This window comes from Cavia porcellus, unplaced genomic scaffold (genome assembly GCF_034190915.1).
Source record: "Cavia porcellus strain 051 isolate PalLab524CR breed Dunkin Hartley unplaced genomic scaffold, mCavPor4.1 scaffold_1, whole genome shotgun sequence".
Classification (NCBI taxonomy): domain Eukaryota; kingdom Metazoa; phylum Chordata; class Mammalia; order Rodentia; family Caviidae; genus Cavia; species Cavia porcellus.
In genome coordinates, this window is record NW_026947484.1 from 145,861,815 (window position 1) to 145,886,861 (window position 25,047).

At 32.8% G+C, this 25,047-nt stretch overlaps 1 protein-coding gene across 6 annotated transcripts in view; it reads left to right on the forward strand.

Moving 5' to 3' along the window:
• The window catches only part of Odf2l (outer dense fiber of sperm tails 2 like), a 52,196-nt gene that overhangs the window by 1,511 nt on the left and 25,638 nt on the right, over positions 1-25,047 (forward strand). For 3 of the 6 annotated variants that reach the window (XM_003479058.5, XM_063257284.1, XM_063257296.1), the window contains exons 2-10: positions 5,621-5,787; positions 7,500-7,635; positions 8,274-8,402; positions 12,282-12,344; positions 12,448-12,519; positions 13,118-13,234; positions 16,975-17,160; positions 20,282-20,391; positions 21,367-21,502. In XM_003479058.5, coding sequence (XP_003479106.2) covers positions 5,675-5,787; positions 7,500-7,635; positions 8,274-8,402; positions 12,282-12,344; positions 12,448-12,519; positions 13,118-13,234; positions 16,975-17,160; positions 20,282-20,391; positions 21,367-21,502 — 1,062 coding nt within the window. In that variant the 5' untranslated portion in view covers positions 5,621-5,674. The remainder of the gene's footprint in view (positions 1-5,620; positions 5,788-7,499; positions 7,636-8,273; positions 8,403-12,281; positions 12,345-12,447; positions 12,520-13,117; positions 13,235-16,974; positions 17,161-20,281; positions 20,392-21,366; positions 21,503-25,047) is intronic. The other 3 variants (XM_063257290.1, XM_063257294.1, XM_063257303.1) reach the window with 2 other exon arrangements.

The window sequence follows — 25,047 nt, forward strand, 5'->3', positions numbered from 1 at the left end:
CCAGCCTGTCTACTTCTCCGTAAAATTACTTAGATGCTTTTCTACTTACAGGAGAAATATGATCGTGTTTATAATTTTTTAAGTTATTAATATTTTTGTTAACTTTTTCTTATGCTACTTCCACAGTTGATGTCTACTAGTAGGTGAGGTTCTTGTATGTTGCATCCCAAGAAATGGAAAAAATGGCTTTGTTTATATTATTTGTTATGCTTGCGTATAGAAATGCACGAGAGATAAGCAATAATAAGATTGAAATAACATCTATCCACTGGGCCAGAAATCAGTGATTGTTTTCCCTTGGGCTCTGTGTTAGTAATTCTCAATGTATGGCAACCTTAATCATGATTTGCAAAAATTCTACAAATAATTAGGATTTGAGCAATTCTCAGCACCTATAAACATGTAAAAGCAATAAATAAAGGGGATAATTCAGACTCAGAGCCCTTAATGGAGATGATGAATATGCTGTATTTTTTTACTTATGCATTGCTTGATTCATTTTGGAGATTAAAAGAAAATGTTTTTTTATTTTAGAGTAAAAGCAAGGCTGGTAGGTGCTGAGGATTTGACTATAAGTCAGACATTCTTGAGATTCCAGTCTCCCGAGAGATAAATATTTAAACAAATGAATAAATTAAAGATAAATGTTGTACCAGGACCTCTCTTAGGGCGGTAGCTATTGCTACTGAACAAACCCATGATGAAGGTTTCTTGATTTCAGTGACTTATCCAGAGCACATTCCCCTTTATCCTTTAAGTTTGGCTTTTTAATTGAATTTTATATATCTGCATATGTTTATTCTATAAATAACTGAAAATGTGTATTTTCAGCATCAGAAAGGATCGTCTTGGGTTCTGTATAGGTTATGTAGCTGTTCATTTTGGATTTTGGTTGCTGACAGTGAAAAAACAGGAGCATTCCTTGGCCTGTGTCCTAAATATTTGACTCTGCAGATTATAGAACCATCAGAAAAAAATGCAGTTTTACAGATATTTTGGATTAGAAATGTTAATTCAATATTGTGAACTATTTTTGACCTATAATTTCATATCTAAGACTGAAAATTCTTGAACATAATGTGTTTTTGTTACATAATTGCAAAATAAATCATAACTATAAAAATACAGAATGCTTTAAACACAACTTTTGATTTTTAAAATTTTTTTATTTTAAAGAGATTAAGACAAAAGAGGACATAACAAAGCAGATCAGATTAGAACAATGCAAGTAAAACAGCATTTTACCACAAGACAACCCATAATTAACAGTAACTACCATAATATCTCTTTCTTTGAAATAGTTAACCATAGCTTCATATACGATAGTATCAAACATAACAAAACAGTATAAAACCATTCAAGAGAATGAAAGCATTACAGGGCTTTCAGAACCAAATAGCAGAGAATGAACAATGGCTACTATATTATCTCATTTTCCATAGAAAATTTGTTTATACTATCACACATAATAATATCCAATAAAATATAACATAATAGAACCAAAGGCAACAAAAAAAAAACAAAAGCATAGTAGGACTTCAGAGTAAGATGATACTAAATCAGCTCTGGCTATTCTAATGTCTTCTTTTCTATAATATAGCTATTTATACTATCACAGATAATAAAATCAAACAAACTAGGATAAAACCATTCCAACTAGTGAATGCAGACATTATAAGGCTTCAGAGCAATGTAATGGGGAATCATGATTACTATAAACTCTTATGTACCCTTACCATTTCTTACACTAGGAAGACTATACGGTATTTATATATGTGAGTTTGATTTATTTTGCTTTTGAGTATGGTCTCAAGTTGTGTCCGTTTATTTATAAATATCTCAATATGATCATTCTTTATAGCTGAGTAGTAGTACCACAGCTTTTTTATCCATTCCTCAGTTGGTGGACACTTACGTTGTTTCCAAGATCTGGCTATTACAAATTGAGCTGCTATAAACATGAGTGCATGTATATCACTGTGGTATGATGTTTTCAGTTCTTCTGGGAATATGTCTAGAAGTGGAATAGCTGGAACAAATGGGACTTCCAATCCCAGCTTTTTGAGAAATCTCCAGACTGACCTCCACAATGGCTGCCCCAGTCTACACTCCCACTAACAGTGCAGGAGGGTTCCCTTTTTCCCACAGCCTCTCCAGCACTTGTTGTTGTTGGTTTTCTTGATCCTGGCCATTCTTTCAGGAGTGAGATGAATCTCAGTGTGGTTTTAATTTGCATTTCTCTAATGAGTAATGATGATGAACATTTTTTCATGTATTTATTTGCCATTTGAGATTTTTTTTTATTTTAAAGAGATTAAGACAAAAGAGGACATAAGACGTAAGAGGACATAAGTTCTCTCATCTGAGAACTGTATATTCATCTTAGATGCCCATTTTTGGATTGAATCTTTGAATTTTGGGGATCTGATTTTTTTTAAATTCTTTATATGTTTTAGACAGAGGTCCTTTGTCTGAGGGACAGTTCACTAAAATTTTTTCCCCAGTTTGTGTGTTTTCTTTTCACTATATTGGAGATTTCTTTTGACATGTAGAAACTTTTTAGTAAGACGTGATCCCAGCTGTTAATTCTGGGAAGTATTTCTTGTGCGGTTTGTTTCCTGTTCATGAATTCTCTACCTACCTCTGTGTCTTCAAGATTTTTACCTAATTTATCTTCCAACAGATTTAGTGTTTCTGTTTTAATATTCCGATCTTTGATCCATTTAGATTTTAGTTTAGTATATGGTGATAGGCATGAGTGTAGTTTTAGTTTTAGTTATGGAGAGCCAGTTTTTCCAACACCATTTATTAAAGAGACTATCATTCTTTCAGCGAACATGTTTGTTCCCCTTTATCAAAGATAAGGTGGTTAAGTGTGTTGGCTGTATCTCCTAATCTATTCCATTGATCTTTGGCTCTGTTTTTATTCCAGTACAACGTTGATTTTATTACACTTGGTTTGTAGTATAACTTCAAATCAGGGTTTGTGATGCTTCCTGCCTTGCCTTTGCTGCTTAGAATTGCCTTTGCTATTCTAGGTCTCTTCTGGTTCCAGATGAATTTTAGGATTGATTTCTTTAGATCTATGAAGTATTTTAATGTATTTTCATTGGGACTGTGTTGAATCTTTATAACATTTTTGGGAGAATGGCCATTTTTATGATATTCACTCTTCCTATCCATGAACAAGGGATGTCTTTCCATTTTCTGAGATCCTCTTCAATTTCTTTTTCAGGGTATTATAATTTTCCCTGTATAGATCTTTTACTTCTTTTGTGAGATTAATTCCTAAGTATTTCATTTTTTTGGATGTTAGTGTGAAGGGTGTGGCTTCTTTTATTTCTCTCTCTGTGATTTTATTGTTAGTATATAGAAATGCTATTGATTTTTGAGTATTGTTTTTGTATCCAGCTACATTGCTGAATTTATTATATCTAGGAGCCTTTCAGTGGAGTTTTGGAGGTCGTAGAGTATCATGTCATCCGCAAATAATGATAATTTAGCTTCCTCTTTTCCTATCTTTACCCCTTTTATTTCTCTCTCTTATCTCATTGCTCTGGCTAGTATTTCCAATACTATGTTAAATAGGAGCAGTGATAAGGGACATCCTTGTCTTGTGCCTGATTTTAAGGTAAAGGCCTTCAGTTTTTGGCCATTTAATATGATGCTGGCTGTTGGTTTGTCATAGATGGCCTTTATCATATTGAGGTAAAGACCATCTATTCCAATTTTCTATAAGGTTCTTAGCACAAATGAATGTTAGACCTTATCAAAAGCTTTTTCTGCATCTATAGAGATTATCATGTGATTCTTACTTTTGGCTTTATTGATATGGTGGATTACATTTATTGACTTACATATGTTGAACCATCCCTACATGCCTGGGATGAATCCCACTTGGTCGTGGTGTATAATCTTCTTGATGATTTGCTGTGTCCTGTTTGCCAATATTTTATTGAGGATTTTTGCTTCTGTGTTCATTAGGGAGGTTGGCCTAGTTCTCTTTTTTAGTTGGGTCTTCCTCAGGTTTTGGTACCAGAGTAATATTTGCTTTCAGGAATTACTTAGGAAGAATTAGTTCCCTTTTGATTTCATTGAAGAGTTTGAGGAGTGTCGGCATTAAGTCTTCTTTGTACAACTTTTGATTTTTGTGTAAATATAAAATGAAGTCAGGGAGACACATTTGTGTATATTATTAGATTTGTGGAAACATAACCTTAATGGTTGCTAAAGGTCTAATTTATTTAATAAGGAACAATTTTAAAATTCATAAACAATTATATTTTAAGAGTAACATCTCCCAAGTTTGAATGAAAACAGTTAGACTGGTAAAGTTTGGAAGTACTGTCATTGTCTGTTGATTATCACCACAGAGTGTCCTGCATTGTGCAGGGAATAGGAATAAGTGCAATTTTGAATGATGCACTTTCAAAAGAATATCCTGTATGTGTAGGTTTTATTGTCAAATACTTTCAAAAGTATGTTAAATTTCTGTGGTTCTAGGCATAAATAAGATACAGTATTTAGTAAAACTTTGGTTTGTGAGCATAATTCATTCTAGAAACATTGCAATCCAAAGCACGTGTCTTATCAAAGTGAATTTCCCCAGAAAAAAATCAGATGGTACATTCCACAACCCAAAAGTAAGTACTCATATAAAATTGATTGCAAAACTGCAGTACACTACAAAATAATAAAGAAATTGCAAAATATAAAGAAAAATAATTAACCTGCACTTACTCTGAAGACCTGCATTGTTGGTGCCATGAAGACTAGAGAGGAGGATTATTGTGTAGAATGACTTTCACTAACAATCTTTGTTACCTATTGACTCAATGGAATCTATTTTCATTAACAAGAATTTCTTGGAAATGTGACATTGTATTGTGATTAAATAGATTCATTGCACTGCTACAGCTTAATTTAGATGGTGCTTTTCTACAAACTTTGCACTGCTTCCCACATTTTACACATCTCTTTAATTTCATTTGAAGTGAGGGATTTCTTTGCCTTTTTGTCTTTTTCCTCTACAAATGGAATCTCTATAACCTCCTGCTTTTTGGAGCCAATCACCCACAATCCTGCAGGGACAGAGGCTATGAGGGAGGGAAGAAAACCATTGGCTCAGTTGTGATCATGTGAGGTTTGGTATACTATTAATATTGCAAAACATTTCTTGTTTATCAAGTTAAAATTTATTAGAAATGTTTGCTTCTCTTGCAGAACACTCATGGACAAGTTACTCACAATCTGAGGTTTTGCTATATTTCTTATTGGTTGTCTAGTGGAACTGAAGATCATGGTTGACATATGGTTTATATGTCTGTTTTCTAGTCATATTGGAAGTGAATTTTATTGTAGTACTCTAAGAACTAGACTAATAAAGATTTCTAAACATTTATGTTAAAAATAGCGGGCCTTCTAGAAGGTAGAAATTGACAATCAATGATTATACTATGCAATTTTGATGCTATTTTGAGTTAGAGTGACAATGAGTAGGAGTTATAATTTTTATTTTGTCTTTGAAATTTTCTTTTACATTTCATTAGGATGTAATTTATCTTATAAGGATAGAAAATAAGAATCTACTGAAATAACTAATAACTGAAATGTTTCTTAGCTTTCAGCTTATGTGGAGTTGTTGAAGTCACCTATAAAGCCATTGACGGAATTTATGGAGAAGCCTACAAATCATGGCAGTCAATCAGAAGAACTCTTTGCCCATCTTAAAAGTACACCAGAGAAAGAACGTTTACCACAGGTTGCCAGTGAAAGTCAACTCAGCTGGTATTCTTATCATTATCAGGGGAAACTCATCTTCTCATTTTGGGGATTCATATTTTGTCCAAAATGTACATTATGAACAAAACATATTCTTTCAAAAGTTTTTTTAAGGGCAGGGGATTTAGCTCAGTGGCATAAGTACCTGCCTGGCAAGCTCAAGGTCATGAGTTCAATCCTCAGTATCAAAAAACAATGTTATTTTCAAATTTAAAATTCATTAAAATATATACTCTGATACAACTGTACAGTGTTTACAAGACTTTCAATCTTAATGAAACCAATTAAAAATGTTAGCCAAATCCATTAAAATTTGTAAAGTCTTAACTAAGTAAGTGAAATATTGAAAATATAGATAATGAGTAGTAATTCCCTATCATTTGGTATATTGCTATATAATAATGCTTGTCATATTTTGTTTCTTTAGAATGGGAAATACATGTTATTTATATGCATCATTATTCCTTAAAATATTATTTTCATTATTTATAGTATAGCCCAGTTTCTAGTTTAACTTGTAAATGAAAATGTTGTTTTATCGTATACAATAATTACTGACTTTCTGCCCATAGTTTTTAATGATGGGCAGGTGTCTTTATTGCCATAGTCTTATTTGGACTTTCACTTTAAGCCAGTAATACTAACAAAATCTATGTTTTGACATATCTTGTGAGATGTCAGTATTTTATGTTTTGTTCAAAAAGAGAAAAGCTACCATTTAAAGCTATAGTGCTTTCATGTCACTTGGAATTTTAATCATATTTAGAAAGTTCCTTTAAATATAGTTATATAGTGCACATATTTTCAATTCAAATAATTTTCAATTATATAAAACAAGTGAAATAAAGTGTAGTATTTTCAAAATTATACTCGAAAGTCAAACTCTTTTGAGCCCTCCCCCACTTTTTTGTTTTCAGTACGGGAGATTGAAGCTTGAATGTTGCCTGACTTCCCTAACTTTTCTCTACATTTGTTCCTGGGGCTAAAAACTGTTGTGCCCTGTCTCTGAGCTATTCTTCAAAGTTTTGAACACCTCATTCTGCAAGTTTTGGATGTGTGCAGATAGGTCAAGGTGCCTGTGGCTAAGGGTTTGGAGCATCATCTTGAATCAGTGTACCCTCTTCCCTACGTGTGAGAGAGACCAGGGAAGCATAATCAAGAGCACAGACATTAGCAGTTTTAAGTGGTAAAACACGTATTCCAAAGTCAAGCGGGAAGGATTTTGAGACATCTGGAAACTTTTAGTTTTTTGTGTCCCATTTGTTTAACTTATTTATTCTTTTGGAGCAAGTTTTTGTGAAGAACAATAAGTTTTATGCAAGGATTTGAGAATAAGGTCTACAAAGAATTTTTTTTAAAATTTAGAATAAGGGAGAAGGAGGAGAAGGAAAAATATACACACACATTTACATACTCAGTCTTATAAACTAGAGAGCGGATATTGATAATTACCAACCAGCATAATTAAGCATTACTAATGCTTCTGTGGTTTACATATCCTTACATTTTAAAAAATTACCTTCCATGTATAGAAAGTATAGAAAAATTATGCAAGTTGGGCAAAAGTTTCCACAGTTTCTCTGATAATTTATTACCATATTTTGTATAGCAGTTTGTAGAACTAATATTTATTCCATATTAACATAAAAAGTGTAGTATAAAACATAAAAAGTATGTAGTAGATTTAATTTAAATTTTATTTGTGCATATGAAATTAGCCTGAAGCAGGACATCCTAAATGATAAAAAGACTGAATTGGAGACAACACTTAAGGAAGCTGAGCTGGCAACCTGTTCTTTAGAAGCACTTTTACCATTATTTAAGAACACCATTGAAGAGATTAATTTTGCAAATGTGAGTATTGATCTATGACATCTAATAAAATGACAAGCTGGAATAATGCACAGAATGCATTAAATAAGATCTCACATTGTAAGTAGGTATGCTTACATATGAGTATTTGATACTAAAAATGGGAATTTATCAGTGTCCTTTATTCCTGTATCATTAACTATAATTCTTTCCCTAAAAGATACAGTAATCTCAGACCTGCGCCAGGTGAAAAGTGAAGCTGGAAACTATATTTGGGTTCTTGAGTCCCTAACCTTTAACGAGAGTATCAGTTCTTCTCAATGGTGAATTTAAAAGTAAATTTTCTAAGAAAGAAGATATCTTTGTTTTCTATCACGCAATTTGGAAATTTTACAATTTTGACATACTAAGGTTGGAGTTAGGAACAAAAAATAAATTGTGTACTATAACTTATTAGAATAAACACTGTAATAATTTTGGAGTTGTAAGCCCTTGTTTTATTTTAATTTAATGCACTATGTAATAGATCCTGTCTACTATTACTGTTAAGTTTGGCAGAATCTACTATTACTGTATGCAGAAGAATGGTTTTGTTGCTCGGGAAAGTTATTCTTCAATGGTATTACTTTAGAATGTTTACCATATTACGTCTTAAAGAACCTGTTCTTATATTTTGTCAGGCCCATGTTTCTGCATCCAAGTTAAAGAGGATTTCTGAACAGAAGGAGATATTAACAAAAGAGTTAAATACTTTTAAACATGTGAAACTAGCTTTGGAGCATCTTCTTATAAAGACAGACTACAGACAAGTAAGGCATCATTGCTGAGCACTCAGTTGAGAGTGATGTTTTCCACTTGAAGAATATATTATTTCTGTAGCTATAAAATTTAAGATATTGATATATTTGAAATGGAAATAATTCTTTGAACTTTCGTTTGAAATGGTAGTCATTAAACTAACCCCTACGTTTATTCTTCCATAAATAGTTCTTGAAAACATGACAGATTTTTATAAAAAACAGATTTTTATTTCCTATCCAAAAAACTTTCATTATTTATTGTTCTTCTTTTAGCTGCTTGTAATAAAATACCCATTCTTAGAATTTATGGTCCTGTGTACATTATATGTTTTATATATATATATGCTATTTTTAAAACTAAAAATTGAGATGTCAAAAATTTATATATGGATAGGATAGTATGTAATGTCTTCATACATGTATGCATTGTATAATAGCTAAACATATCTAACTTTTTATGGTGAAAATTCAAAACGTTCTAATATTTTGAAATACACAGTAGGTCATCGTTACCTGTAGTTACCCACTGTGCAATAGCCCGCCGGAACTTACTACTCCTAACTGTAATTTAGTACCTATTGACCTACTCTTCTCCATTTCTCCCCACTACCTTTCCTGGTTGCTGGTAACCACCATCTCAGCCTCTATGAGTGCAACTGTTCCTCGCTTATTTCACCTAGCATCATGATCTCGTTACTTCTATCAGAATTTCATTATGCTTTATGACTAAATATTATTGCATTGTGTATATGTACCCATTTTCTTAATCCATTCATCATTTCATGGACACGAAAGTTTCTTTTTCTTGTGAATTGTGATACAGTCATTACAGGAGTGCAGAATTTTCTTCAACATACTGATTTAATTTTCTTTGGATATATACTCAGCAGTAGGATTGCTGTAATCACAAAAATTGTTCTATTGTTAGGATTTTGAGGAATCGCCATACTGTTTATAGAATGTTTGTACTAATTCACATTCCTGTCAACAATGTACAAAATTTCCCTTCTTTACACATCACAGCAGCATTTATCTTTATCTTTTTGATCAGAGCTATTGTTCCTGGGGTGAAGTGATGTTCATTGTGGTTTTGATTTGCATTTCCCTGATGAGTAGTGGTACTGAACAGTTTTTTCATGTACTTATTGGCAATTTGTATCTGTTCTTTAGCTCTGTTTTTAAATGTTTATTCTTTTTTCCTTGGATACCAACCTCTTGCCAGAGCTATTTTGAAAATACTGTCTCTGTAGTCTTGGTTGTTTCGATCACTGTATTGAAGCTTTACATGTTGATATAATCCCATTTCTCTATTTTTGTTTCTGGTGATTTTGGGATCGTGTCTAAAAAAATCCTTGCTTACCGCAATGTCCTAAAGTGTTTTGTATATATTCCTTTTTTTTTTTTTTCTTTTTGGTTAAAGGCTTTATTAAGATAAAATTCACATACCATATACTTCTCCCGTTTAAAATATTAAATTTATTGTTTTTTTTAGTATATCACAGAATTGTACAGCCATCACTATAATCAATTTTAAAAGAATTTTTATCACTTTAAAATGAAATTCTGTACACCTCCTATATACCTGCGACCATAAAGGATCTTGAGGCAACCACTCTATACTTCAGTCGCTATATGTTTGCTTCTCCTGAATATTTTATATAAATGGAATTATTACATGTGGTTTTCCATGACCACTTTCTTTGAGTTAGAATAGTATTTTAAAAGTTCTTCCATATTGCAGCTTTTATGTACTTTATTCCTCTTTATTGCTGAATAATTTTGTATTTGTAGGTATACGTACACTTCTGTCTATCCACTCATCAGTTGATGGATTTTAGAGTTATTGTTGATAGAGTTTTAAATGCAAAAGTAATTTATTTATTAAATGGTTTTTCAATAAATAGGAGTCTTAATCTTTTGGCTATTATGAAAACAGCTGCTATACACATTAATTTATAACGTGGCATGGATATGTTTTTATTTCATTGTTTATACACCTAGGAGTGGAATTGCGTGGCACATCTTCTTCACACACACTTACATATGCACACACATGTACACACAATTTCCCTTTAGCTATCGAAGGGTATCCTTGGGTCAGGGACAGAGCTTCTCTACTTCCCCTGGTTCTGCACTGTATACAGGCAGAGTAGAGTCTCAGCCCTTTTAATCCAGCATAGCAATAGCAAATGTGGAATGAGAGGGTGTCACCTCATCAGTAGGACAAGCTGGTTCAGAGCCTCCCTGAAAACTAAAGCTTCACTTTAGCAATGCAAGAATCCAGTATGACTGTGATGGCCAACCTGTGGCACAGGTGTTACTGTGTTTCTCTTTTAAGACAAAAGCTGTTAATGTAGAGAATATAGAGGTTTTCTTTTTTCTTTCCTAAATGAAAACTTCAATATTCAGGTTTAATTGCAATGTTAAAACTGTAAAAAACAGGTAGATTTTGGGTTGCATTTGGCCCTCAGTCTTCAAAAGGTTTACCATCACTGGAATGTGGCATAGTCAGGTAAAAATATTTAAAAGAATAATTCAGTACTGTTTTCTTCTTTACTGTTTTTTCTCACTTGTGAGATAAAAGAATTACATAAGATCAAGATTTTTAACCTGAGAATCTTAGTTCGAGGTCTACGAAATTTCTGAAATTTAATGCAAAATATTGTGTGATGATTAGAGATAAGATCTCCACATCAATAATTTTTACTTCATTATGATTGTTACATCGTTTGAGTCTTAGTACAAATACACTTTATGAGATTCAACTGTAGTAAGCTGCAAAATGTTGAATGACAAAATCTTGACTCCCTTTTGCCTCTTTGTTATGAGGGCATTCTCTCAGAATTGTAAATATATAGTATTAGATAACAGATTTGGAATTAAAAAGTTACATGCTCATCAGAAATTTATATAAGCAAAAAATTTATAATTCTCTTGATATCAATAGTCAGTGAAAAGTCACTATTAAGCTCTAGTAAATTTATGTTGTTTATATGTGTAGTCTTTTGTTTCATTATTATGTATGTTTTGTTTGAGTTTGTGTGTGTGTGTGTGTGTGTGTGTGTATGTATATATATATATGTGTGTGTGTGTGTGTGTGTATTTTAGAATTAATGGAGTCATGGTACCCTCATTGTCTTACGTCTTCACTTTTGTATTTAACACAGTCTTATTGATATATTCTTAACTACTAAATATTTTTTAATAGAAAGGAATCTAAGCTCTGTGGACCCTGTGGCCTTATGAAATTATGTATACAGTTGTATACTACATGCATATATATGTATTTTGGATTAAAGAAATTTATAATTTGATGTTCTTCAGTAGAAACCTGACCTGCAAAAATGAATAAACATTCTCTATGGTCTCATTTTAAATGGCTGCATAGAATTTTGTTACTAATTTACTGTCTTTCTTTAAGAAATTTCTTTTTACTAGAATTTACAGTGTCTATAATTTATAAAAAGTAGTATGCTGAAGTTCTTTTTCAATAGGGGTTTTGTGATTTTTAAACATCATTGGCCTACATTTTTTAGAGGTATTAAATACTCTTGGAATGAATTTAATAAATTAACTAACTTCATAATGATAGCCAAAAAAGAATTTGAAACACTTAGACAAAAATGTGTTTGATGGTAACTCTCTTAGGAGACTGAGCTGTACATAATGGTCTATATTTATTTTTGTTGTTGTTGTTTGGTTTGGTTTGGTTGCAGGGATCAAACTTACGACCTTGTGCTTGCTGGGCAGGCACTGTGCCACTGAGCTATATCCCTGGCCCCATATTAATTTTTTGAGTGGCACTTATTCTGTTTTCTACTTGTTTTTATATGCAGAGGTATAGTTTGTGGACACTGAGTTATAACTTCCTTTTTTTTTTTTTTATAGACAGGAGACAATTTACCCAGTATGTTGCTAAAGAATCTAACTGATAATGAAAGTGAAAACATTGTAAGTGATTCTTCATTCTGTATCCACTACTTTTGACTTGTTTTGCTTGTATAAAATTAGTATTGTCTCAGCTGAGAAATTTCTTTTACATTGTTTTTTGAAGAATCTTAAGAAGAAGGTACTTGAAAAGGAGAACTATATTCAAGAACTTTCTTGCTTGTTTCAGAATGAAAAGGTAAGCAAATTTTGAGCTTTGGAACTCAGTTCACCATGTTTTCTTAATACAGACTTCTTCTTCCTTTCTTTACATCATGTTACTATATCCTTAAAAGTAAACAAAAGTATGGAACAAGGAAAGGCTTTTTGACAATTTAGATTATTTGGAATATTTTATAAGCTTTATGTGTTAAAAGGTAGCACTTAATTTTTCTCTGTTTTAAAAATTTTTTTGTTTTAGGGTTTTGTAGTTAACAGTGTACTTGGCATAAATCATCACAATTTAAGAACTCTGTATAAAAATGTGTTATATTTCAATTTGATAACAAATTAAGGAATTTTAGTGTTTGTAGGAGTATTTTAGATATACATATAATTTTTCTGAGGAGTAGAGATTGGAAATTTTTTTCTGCAAAAAATAGTTGTCAAGTGTCATTAAATAAAATGTGGGGGAAAATCTCCTCCCTAGTTTGCGTGAAATATGTTTGCAATGGGGGATCACTTTGTGGAAAGTATTTTGCTTTTATAAGCCTTTGAGATCTTCTGAATTGTAAAATTAAAAGTGTTGGTGGGAAATAGCAAATAACTTTTTGTTTTCATTTTTTCGTCTCTTTTAGGCAAATGCTTTGAAAGCAAACCGTTTTTCTCAATCAGTAAAATTAGTACATGAACGACTACAGCTCCAAATTAATAAAAAGGAAGCAGAAAATGATAAGTTAAAAGAGCACATAAAGGTTATAAATTCTTATCCATTTTTTATAGTTTTAGTGATAAAATTCATGAAATATTAGAAAACCATTCCAGAATTGTGGAATACGGTGATTATAACATAGTGCAGTGTGAGCACTGGCATGGAAATTCATCTAAGGTAAACCTTAATGGTAAGAATTCTGGTCCTTCTAAAAATTAGGGTTCAAATCCAAATATAAAAATGCTTTTAAAAGGGTTCAAATCCAAATACAAAAATGCTGTATTTTTTAGTATCATTCTAGGAGGAATTAGTTAAGATTGAATTACTTTAAACATCTTTTTCATGATACAGTTAATTTATGTCTATTGAGTAAATTTTATAAAAAACAAATATAAAGGAGAAAATGAAAACTACTTAAGCCATTAAACATACCAAAACCATTGTTAACATTTTGGTATGTGTGTTTCTAATCTTTTTTCCTATATCTATACATGTATACATACATATATGCATACCACAAAGCAGTCAACACATTTTTGTTATTAACCATAAAAATTTAAGTCTCAGTGAACCTGGCTTGTTATTAAATAATTTGAATAATTCTTATGTTGTACATCTTTGTAAGTTAATGGGATTATATGCAATTACAAGGTACAATGAAAGGAAAAATAAAATACAAGTGTAGGGAATTTCTGGTTTATTATTTTGTTGGTGGGACAGTCACTTTAAGATAAGAATTTAAAGTTGCTATCATACTTAACAACTTAACTGGATCTACCATTATATTTTTTTGCCAAGAGAATAAAATGTAGTGCTCTCATTTTTAGCGAAATGAACAGTTTTGCCCCATGGAGTCCAAGGACTTCTGCTTAGACTTTTGTGCTTCTAAATTACAGCCACCTGCCGCATGCGTTACAAGGCTGCGCCAGGGTTTACATATTTTTCTTTGAATGACAGAAAGCATTTGCTCTTTATGAGGACACTAAGTAGGTTTATGGTTCGTGTAAATTTTCTTCTTTTTAAGTCTCTTCACCCACAGAGCCCCTGTGTCCTTTACATTGATGTCACAGGACATCACAGATAAAATAGGTACAGTACTACAGTGCTCTTTATGATAAATACAAGAGAATACCGTCATTGTGACCTAATATACAGTTATTTACCTCAGTTTATTTTTCACAGTTTTAATTATTTTCTCAAAAAGCAGTTGGGAAAGTTTTGAAAATACTCAAATTTAAAAATGAAATGTTAAATGATTTTTAAAAGGTAAGTTTAACAGTTTTCATATATCTATAGCCATATCTATTTATTTGGCTATAGATATATGGTAATTTGGAGAAAGAACATCAGGCTGAAATCCAGAGACTTTGCCATGACATTTTCTTGCCTGATTTTTTCAAAATGCAAATGTTAAGAAATGATTAAAAGAAGTTGCTTTAAATTGCTGAGTTTTGTATAGTCCTCCCATTCATGTACTTTTAAAACACAGAGTAATCAGGGATTATTAGTATTTTATTTTTGGATTTAAGTATAAGAATTTTATTTTTTCTTTCTCAAGAATGAAAACAGTGAATTTAGCTTGACAGTATAAATCTCAGTTTTTTACTATGGAGTTTGTTGTATTTGGTCTTTTAACAATTTTTAGTTCTCTGAAAACTAAACAAATTTGTCGTTTAAAATCTTTGTAATATAGTACTTAAAGTTAGAATATCTTTTAATTTTAGAAAAGATAAGGAATGATTTTCTGCTTAATATACAGCATGCATGTAGTTCTTTTGCATTAGCAAAAGACCAGTGATAGACTTTAAATATGTCCTTTCATTTGGCAAAAAATAACCAAGGATTTACTGTGAAACTAAGAAAATATTTTGATGATTTTAGTATACTTCCTGATAGTTTGTCAGGTTAGGATTTGATAAAAAAAATAGTGAGAAAATCCAGGTGTAAGCTTTTTAAAAAAAATCTCTTAAACTGTCAAATGTAAAAGGATTTTTAACTTGTGTAGCAATTACTACATTCATGGGACAACGCTGACACCCTGTGGATTTTTAGAGAAATGACAGTTCTATTTCCTGTGGAGTGGCCTTTTCCCTTCCCTAGATACTTGCTGTCATGTTCTTGTTTTTTTCCCTAGCTATTCAGTGCAGTGTTTCATAAGAGTTTTTATTTTAGTTAAAAAAATTCTTTTTCAGTATTGAGGATTGAATGGGTGCTTAGTAAGCATTCTACCACTGAGCTATACGCCACCCCTTTTTAAATATTTATTTTGAGAACTGTCTCACGAGTTGTCCAGGTTGTTTTGGAATGTGCAGTTCACTTGCCTTAACCTCTCAATAGCTGGGATTATAGGCACGCAACATTTTCAAGACAATTTAAGAATGTATTTCAGTTTCTGATAGTTTACCCAGTGACTTTAAAGAAATCAAATCTAGACCCAAAAATGTACTTCATTAGAGAAAGGTAAAAAGCCTGCTTTTTGTTGGTAGAGTTGAAAAAACCCATCTTGTCCATGCCTCTTTTGAAATTGTTTTTATTAAGATGACTGGAGCGGGCCAGGGATTTAGCTCAGTGGCAAGAGCGAGGTTGTGAGTTTGATCCCCAGAACCAAAAAAATAAAAATAAAAATAAATTAAAAAAAAATAAAATAGGCATAAGAAACTAGAACCCAAATCCTGTAATAATTTCACATTGTTTTCAATATTACATATCGTTGAAAGTATAAAAGCATTAAAATTTCATCTTTACATATTTAGATATATCATACCCAAATACTTTCAATACAAAATCTTAAAATAATTTGAAATAAAAACATGAAAGCTCTTGCACTAAATTGGATCTGTTATCCACCTTGCGTAATATTCTTCAATTATGTTGCCAAGAAATATGTCAGAGATGGTTACACCATTTAAGATAAGCTCACTCAAAAAATAGGAGCCTGTCCTCACTGATCTTTCCCCCTCTACTGTTATTATAGGTCTAATAGTTATTGATTTATCTAAACATGTGTTTAGTTTTGGAATCAATCATTCCCTCTAAAAATTTACCACTCCTTGAGTAAAATAGTATTTTTTTTTTTTATCATCCTTACTGTAACTGCATTCTAGTGTCAGGGTGTGCTCTGTAATTCTAGTAAATTAAAATTTGGTAAGTCTATGTTCATCTTTACCCTTCATAATTTTGATCATATATTGTTTATGCTTTTATCTTTCCCATTAAAGAATGTATTTGAGGATCAAGCTTTTTATCTTTGAAACTAAAGAGTACTAGTATGTTTTGAGAGCTACCAATTCATTAGGAATTCTATGTACCTCTATTTGGATAATTTCCAGATTAATGTTTTTTTAAAAAATGTTTGGTAGCAGGAATCACACTCATGGTCTCATGCTTGCCAGGCAGATATTGAGCCACTGAATTAAATTCCTGACCCCCTCAGATCAATTTTTTAAATCAGTTTTTAAAACTAGTTCTATAGGTCACTCTAGACACACAGTTAAAATGTCCTAATTAATCACCGAAGTTTCAAAGAAATTAGTATTTCTATCAGAACCACCAATATTAGTCTCTTAATAATGGTAGAATTAGTTTTATGTAAATTTACATATTTTAAATTGACATTTTTTAACTGGTTACAAAGAAGCATTGGTGAAAACATCTTTGCATTTGTGCTTTTTATTCATCTTAGGACTAGCCATTTTGATAAAATTTGTGCAGAAGATGATATACCTGTTTTTATAATGTTTATGCAAATATTGGCGTTCTGAAGTAATTGTTAATTTTTTTTAGAACTTAGAAAGCAAAATAGCCACATGGAACTTGCAATTGAGAACGAATAAGCACGAGGCTGCAGCCATGAAAGAAGCAAGTAAGCAGAAAGCGATAGCTCTAAAAAAGGCATCGAAAATCTACAAACAGAGGCTTGAACATTTTACAGGAGATGCTGAACACCTCACTTCCCAAATTAGGGATCAGGTAGTACGAACATATGTTCTTTTTCAAAGATACACTTTATGTACTTGGTTTGTGTTGTTAATACCATGGTGCTTAATGTAGTAAGTTTAGCCTTCTACTGTTGATGCTAGAAAACTTTACTCATTTTTGCTTTAGTCTTTTATTTTGCAAGCTTACATAAAAATATTACATTTCTATTTTGAATTATATCAGCATTTCCTTGGCAGTTTTGTGAAAGGAAATGTTAATTATATTACACACACACACACACACACACACACACACACACACACACAGCTTCTAAGGCCAACTAAGGTAAAGCTTCATAGCACATCAGCATATTAAACATCCTAGAGAGGCCTCTAGAAACACAGTGCAATGAGGGTAAGGAACTAAGAGTTTCCCACATTTATTTAACCACAGAACTCTTCTTTTCCCCACAAAGCAGCTCTTGGAACTGGTTCTGAGAAATATCAGTTTGGGAAATGCTGATTTATGTTATTAGACCATATGATTTTATTCAGTAATTCACTTCATCTAACCTCTGTAATGCATTTAAAACCATATGCTGACGTAAACACACCATGTGAAAGATATCTTAGAGTATAGTATGGAGTTGAAAAATGGACTTAGTGCTTTGTTGTTTTTGACAAATTATTATATTTATTCAGTTACCAGCTAATGAAATATTTATTCCTTTTAATGTCTCACTAGTATCCCATCTCTTAAGAACTTATGTTAAGGCTTATAGGATTATTAGAGGCTCTAAGAAATGAAAACAGATTTGCATAAAAGCTTGTGCAAGCAAAACAACTTAATATTTTATAATCTCAAGTGTTAACATTTTAAGGACCTAATATTTAACCCACACTCATAAGCATTGAAGACTTGGTTCAAAGTCTAGAAAGTTGTTGACATGGTTGTTAACAGCCATGGTTGAAGATATTCCAGAGTGGGAAAATAGATTTTGAGTCTTTAACACTCTTGAGGGTTTCCTATTGAAATAGCGTCACCCATTCCCCAAGTCATGGTGTAGAAGGGACCCTTCATTTAACGCTGTGACTGGAGATAAGAACTTAACCTCTATAATCCAACTTTCCTTTCTGTGAAGTAGGGAATAATAAATCTGCTTGTTTTGCATGACTGTGGGTGGGATACATGAGAAAATGTGTGTCATAATATGTTGCGTGCCTGTAACACATTTTTGCTATGCTCTGCTCCTTTTTTTTTTTTTTAACTTTAATGCATGTAGTTTGTTTCATTTGTTTGCTGCTGCCTGTCTTTAATGTTCTTCCCCAACTCACCAGAGGTGGTTCTTTTTAAAAATCATTTAGGTACCTTTTCATTCACCATCTTCCCTGACCATTCTCTAAGAGCTAGTTCTTCAACAATTTAAAACACTTAATTTTTTGTCGTAGCATTTATTACAATCCAAAGCTCTCATTTGTTATTTAGTTGTTGTCCTCTTTTTCTTCCTCCCTCATTTTTTTAAAAAAAAAATTGTTATTTTCCTCTACTAGAATACAAGTCCTAAGTGACAGGAGTTGGTTTATCCCATTCACCTGAGAATATCACTATTTAAACTGTAGTTTTAAGTCCAAAACTTGAAGAGTTCAATAAGAGCTAAATAGCCATTCAGTAAAATGTCATCACATTTATTTATACATTCTACTTCAGAGATATCAAGGAGAATGAAAATTTGAAAGCTGCATAGTTTTTGGTCATTAGAAGGTCACTAATTACTAGTTTATAAGCAGCTTCAGTCCAGGGCAAGGAAGGGTAAAATGAGCTTTTGTTCTGTGTCTGTATTTTAAGAATGACTAAAAGAAGAAAGGGGGATTTTGCAAGTGCTAAGCTGAACTGATACTGATATTCAGTGCCTAGGGTCCAAGATTTAAGTGTAATTCTGACACTGAAGAATTATCCAACGTTTCCTGTGAAATTAGACATCCTTATTTACATCTAGTTATTTAGATGTGAGATTTCTTTAAAGCAAAGGTAGGCTACCTCAGTCCCTTCTAGGAAGGTGACAGAGCATCAGTTTCTACATTCTAGGCATGTCCCAGCTAATTATGTACTGTACTCCATATGAATTTTAGGTAACAATTATATATCTCATTTATAAATTCTTTTTTATAGGTAAAACATCTAAATATCTTAATTCATATTATAAATGTGTACTTGGTGATGTATATTATATCCAACTCCATACTTTGTATTAAATTTTGTCCTAAAATATGAACTAACTCCTTCCTATCAGAAATATTATTATACAAAAGTGTAAATTTCTGTCTTGCACATAGCAGATGCATTGTAATCCTTGTTTGCTAAAAGAAAGGGTAGAAGGAATCACAATAAATACTAACTGTTGCTTGGACAATTTCTGGGCCTTCTGATTTCTAATTCATTACTATCAGTGAATCATCACTAATTCATACTAGAAAACTGAATCCCATTCAGTTTGTTTTTCTCTGGAATGTAGGCTGGGGCACAGAGGCTACAATTTTTTAGGTGGATCTTTGGAGAGCTGTTTGACAGTTATTTATTGCATGTATGCTGCGTTCCAGACACTATCAAGGTCCAAGGAAATAGAATGATAAATAAAATAGAGAAAAATCCCTAACTTTCATTCAAAATAGATTAGACACTACTATTTTCAGCTCTTTGCCGGCAATAGCAGTGCTTAGTAGCTGGTGGAGGTGATGCCACCAGAGCTTACATTTTTGTTACAAAGATAAATCAAGCTGCACTATTGGATTCTCTGAAGTTGTGAAATTAGGAATAGTTTCTATTTATACTGTACATATTTATGGAATTGTTAGCATCTTCTGCACATGAAATGTAAAATGAAAAGTTGAATAATTGGGAAATTATCTTAATTACAAAATATTTGATAGTTACACTGATAAACTTTAAAATGTTAAGTTCGAACTGCCATTGTGTGGATATAAAATAATAGCAATGTAGGTATTTTGTTAAAGTTTAAAACTTTCCTATATTCAAAGTTAAACACTATACTTTTCTGTAATGAAAGTTCCATGCTTTATTAAAAGAATGTTTTCTTACTGTAATAAGTTTGTGTTTAGGACCCCTAAGAAAGCAAAATGTTTTTAAATTAAGAATACTTTCATGTATTTTTTAGGAAGCCAAGTTGTCTGAAACACTTGCTGCTTCCAATGCCTGGAAAAGCCATTATGAGAAAATCGTAATAGAAAAAACTGAGTTGGAAGTTCATATTGAAACAATGAAAAAGTAAGAAAAGAATTTAGATTTCTGTTTAGGAGAAGTATTTTTAGTTCTTTCCTCTTTCAGTGTTGGTATTTGGTTCTTCTGGATCTCATATGGTAAAGGTGCTATACTATCTGCATAATTTATTTTGCCACTTAAATCCTTTAAACTTTTCTTACTATATTATAAAAATAATAAAAAGTGATTACTCATTAAACCTGCATAAGTATTCCCATTTTGAAAGTTGAACTTGCAAAACCTCATCTTTGCAATTGAATGTTTGTCATTTATTAATTATAGTAAATGTTAATACTTTCTCAAGTTGAAGTGACATTTCTCAAATAAGAATGTGTAGTTCTATATAGGAAAGTTATAATCTTAACAAATAAAAGCTTTGAAAGTCCAAAAAATATTTCATAACAATAACTTAAATGCATAACAAAAAATGTGAGTAAAAATACATCTTGTATGCTTTGAAATTTATTATGGATAATCTAACAATTATGAACCCTTAATATTTTCATGTTGTATTATTTATTGTGCTCAGTTTTATCATTGAGAGCTAGCATGTACTTTGCGTCTAAACATTAATTGTCATTACCTTACTTGATTTGTATTCTTCAAACCCAAAATTATGTGTAAATAATGTGCATGCATACAGATAAGAGAGAGAGAGGGAGAGACAAAGACAAAAGAGATATGCTTATCTGGGATGATAGTTTTGGCAATTTATTGAATAGCAGAGGATTGTTGTATAATTTTATTGGCCTCATCAATGGATAATTATTTCTCATCAAGGCCACTCTGTTGGTAATCCTATAGATTAACTCTCTGCTTCCCTTGCTCTATAAATTCTATTAATTTTTGTAATCCCACATTTGAAACAATGCACCCTACAAAAAGGATTTTACTAATACACTTAAAATGCATTATTTGAATGGTAATTTCAATGTCTTCTATAAAAAGTTTACAACTTTTATTTTATTTTATTTTATGAAGGCAAATTGATAACCTTTTGGAAGATCTGAAGAAAGTAGAAGCCTGTGGAAAAAATTCATGTGAAGAGATTCTTAGAAAACTTCACTCAATTGAATATGAAAATGAAACTCTGAATCTTGAGAATACAAAACTAAAGGTACTGTGTTTTTAAGTGTGTATGTGTGTATTCTGTGTTTAGTGTAGTTAGTAAAAGCAGTTTAAAGAAATAGCAGAAATCGTAGGTTCTTGTATCGCATTGTCATTTTGTTTCTCAGGATATTATATTTTCATTAAAACAGGTAATTTCTAAATCTGCCCGTCTAATTTATTTGGATATGTATATGTCAACACATACACATACACATGCATATATATATATATATAGAGAGAGAGAGAGAGAGAGAGATAGATATATAATGCACATATGTAAATTTTTTTAGTTGTATACACAGATACATGTTTAAATTTCATTTAGCAGTACAAAGTAAGCCTTGAAACTTGAATAACTGTCTTTGTCTTAACTTTAAATATTTATTTAAAATCTTTAATTTTAGCAGTTAGGTAAGTTATTCAAAATTACATTAACTCTAATGCATAAGACTATTGCTAAGTACCATGGTTACGATAGTGTATAACCTCAGGCCTGGTCTGTTTGAAACCAGAAAGTATGTTCTTGGCTGCTTTATAACCAGAAAGAATTTTCCAACTGAGTCAAATCCAAGGGATGATTGGTTTGTATGTGTACCAGAAAAGAGACAGGGAAATTTTTATACTTTCTGAGAAAAAAGATATTTCTCAGTCAGCTAGAAATGTGTGTATCCTGATGAGACTGACTGAAGATGGCACCATTCAGTTCTGTAAAATAACTTGTGGAGGAAAAAATGAGAGCCAGCGAAGAATCATTTTTAACAATGAAACAAAGTTTTTGTGCACAGGATAAGTAGAATATTGGCATATCTGTAACACAGAATATATTTTTTTAAAAAATTGTGAAATAAACATCTAACATTGTTTTCCTTGCTTGTCTTAGTTACTTTTTACTTATTGCTGAGACAAAATACCTGAAGCCCAAAGTTGGGAAAGGAAAGGTTTCTTACAGTTTTTGGAGGTTTCAGTCCACACTCAGTTGGCTCCAAGGCAAGCGGGCATGGCTGGGCCACAGTTCAGAGTGGCTGCAAAAAGCAAACAGGAACCAGCAAAGAGCAAGACACACCTTCCTGCCATTACATCATATCCTGGCTCCACCCCTATATGGGTGGAGCACTGACACCATCAATCCAAGCGCTAGACAATGAACCAATCACAAATACATAATGCAAACTCATGAGGCCTGGGGGACACAGACATAAACCATGATATTCCACCCCTGGCCCCCAGGACTCATGTACATCCTTTATACAAAAGACATTTAGTCCACCTCCAAGAGTTGCCAAAGTCCTAACAGCTTCAGCATTGCTGAAAAGTCCCAGTCCCAAGTCTCCTCCAAGATCTATGGCAAACTCTTAACAGTAAGCCCTGTACAAATGAAACAAGGTTAAACATTTCTGAAATGCAAAGGCACAAGATAAACATTACCATTCCAAAAGTTACAAATAGGGGAAAATAAAGCATTGGAAACAAAGCAAGTCCAACATCCAGCAGGATAAACATTAAGTCCTAGAGTTCCATGCTTACTATCTGAAGCAATCTGGTTGCAAGCTCCAAAAGGCTTGGGTGATTCCACCCCCATGGCACTTCTGGCAATTCAACTCCTGCAGCTTTTTTCTTAACTCCTCTCTGCTTGCTTTTTGCAGCTTTCCTTGGATCTTCCACATTCCTGGCTTTTTCAAACTTCTGGGGTCTCCACTACACCTTTGGCTTCACACTTACATCTTCACAAATTGCCCTCTCAGGTGCACACTGCTTGGCCCACAGGCCCTTTGCAATCGAGTTGGAAGCCATCTTGCCCTCAGAATTTGTGCAATTTCCTTGCACCTAAAATCAGCACCTTGTGGATGCCGCCAAGGTTTGCTGCTAGCTGAAGCAGTAGCCAGGCTTTTCTCTCTCTTGGCTGTAGGGGTCAGTTGCCTGGATTGTAGGGCTCCGTTTACCTGATTGTGCCAAAAAGCTCCTCTGTGTTGCCGCCATTCTGGAAACTCATGTGGCCTCTGTTGCCATTCTGGAACCTCACGTGGCCTCTGTCGCCATTCTGGAGCATGGCATTCTGCAGCTTTTCCCTCTGAGCAAATTCTTTCACCTTTGCAGTGAGGCTGCAAAGGGTGGGGACCCACTTCCTGGGATGCCCCAGGGCCATCTTTCTTATCTCTCTGTTTCCCATCAACAATCAAAATCTCAACTTTACAATCCACAGCCTTCCTGGGATTTTCCTTCTGGCCAAACTCACAGCATTGTAAATTATCCTGCTGGGCTCTTTGCTCTCCATTTGAAACATAAGCTGGCTGAAAGCCCCCAACAATAGCATGCCACAGCCTCAATGTTCGATTGCTTTTTAATTTCTTTTTCATGATTAATCAGTCCATTGTCCTTTTTCTCAGTCTCAGGCAAAGTCTCTGGGCAGGAGCAAAATGCAGATAAACTTTCTGCCAAGCCATAACACACGTCATGTGGAGTCCAACAACCAATGCAGTCCTTCCCAGCAGAAACCTCCCAAGCCTGGTCTTTGCCATGAGGCTTTCTATCAGCCTTCTGGTCTCTGGAGCTCTGACCAGCATCTCCTCTACAGAACAGCCTAAGCTGCTCCAGCTCTATGCATCCAGGCAACATGTCCAAACCTTTCCAAACTGGGTCCACAAGCCATTTCCAAAGCCCCTCAGAAAACATGGTCAGGTATAGTCACAGCAAATGACCCCACTCCTGGTACCAAATTCTGTCTTAGTTACTTTTTTACTCATTGCTGAGATAAAATACCTGAAGCCCAAAGTTGGAAAAGGAAAGGTTTATTTCTTACAGTTTTTGGAGGTTTCAGTCCACACTCAGTTGGCTCCAAGGCAAGCAGGCATGGCTGGGCCACAGTTCATGGCAGCTGCGAAAAGCAAACAGGAACCAGCAAAGAGCAAGACACACCTTCTTCCTGCCATTACATCATATCCTGGCTCCACTCCTATATGGATGGAGCACTGACACCATCAATCCAAGCACTAGACAATGAACCAATCACAAATACACAATGCAAACTCATGAGGCCTGGGGGACACAGACATAAACAATGATATTGCTTATAATGATTTAATTTATCATTTATTCAAAATTACCTAATAGGTATACATTTATTTTGTGTATTAAGATGTCTTTATTTTAATTTGGATAGTGCTTGGGAAAAAAGGTCTTTAATGATAAAAAGTGCCAAGACCTTCTTGTGCTCTTAAAGAGTTAAGTGGTTTTGTTTTTTTATTTGATTTATTTGTTTTTGCATTAGAAATGTATTTATTTCTTATTGGAAAAATTATAATTATCAGTTGTTTTAAATTTATGGAAATTACATAAAATTGAAATAGACTCATGAATTCCTTTACAGAGAAGATACATGTTTAAAGGAATAATGGTTATTTTAAAGTTTATTTCCAAGATGAAAAATACAGACATCCAAATTTTTTTTGCCTTTCTGGATCTTTGTTTCTCTATGTTTCTAAAATGTTATCTTCCAGAGAATTTTATCCGTTGTAGATTTTGACAACGCAACGATGCATATTTTCTAGTTATTGA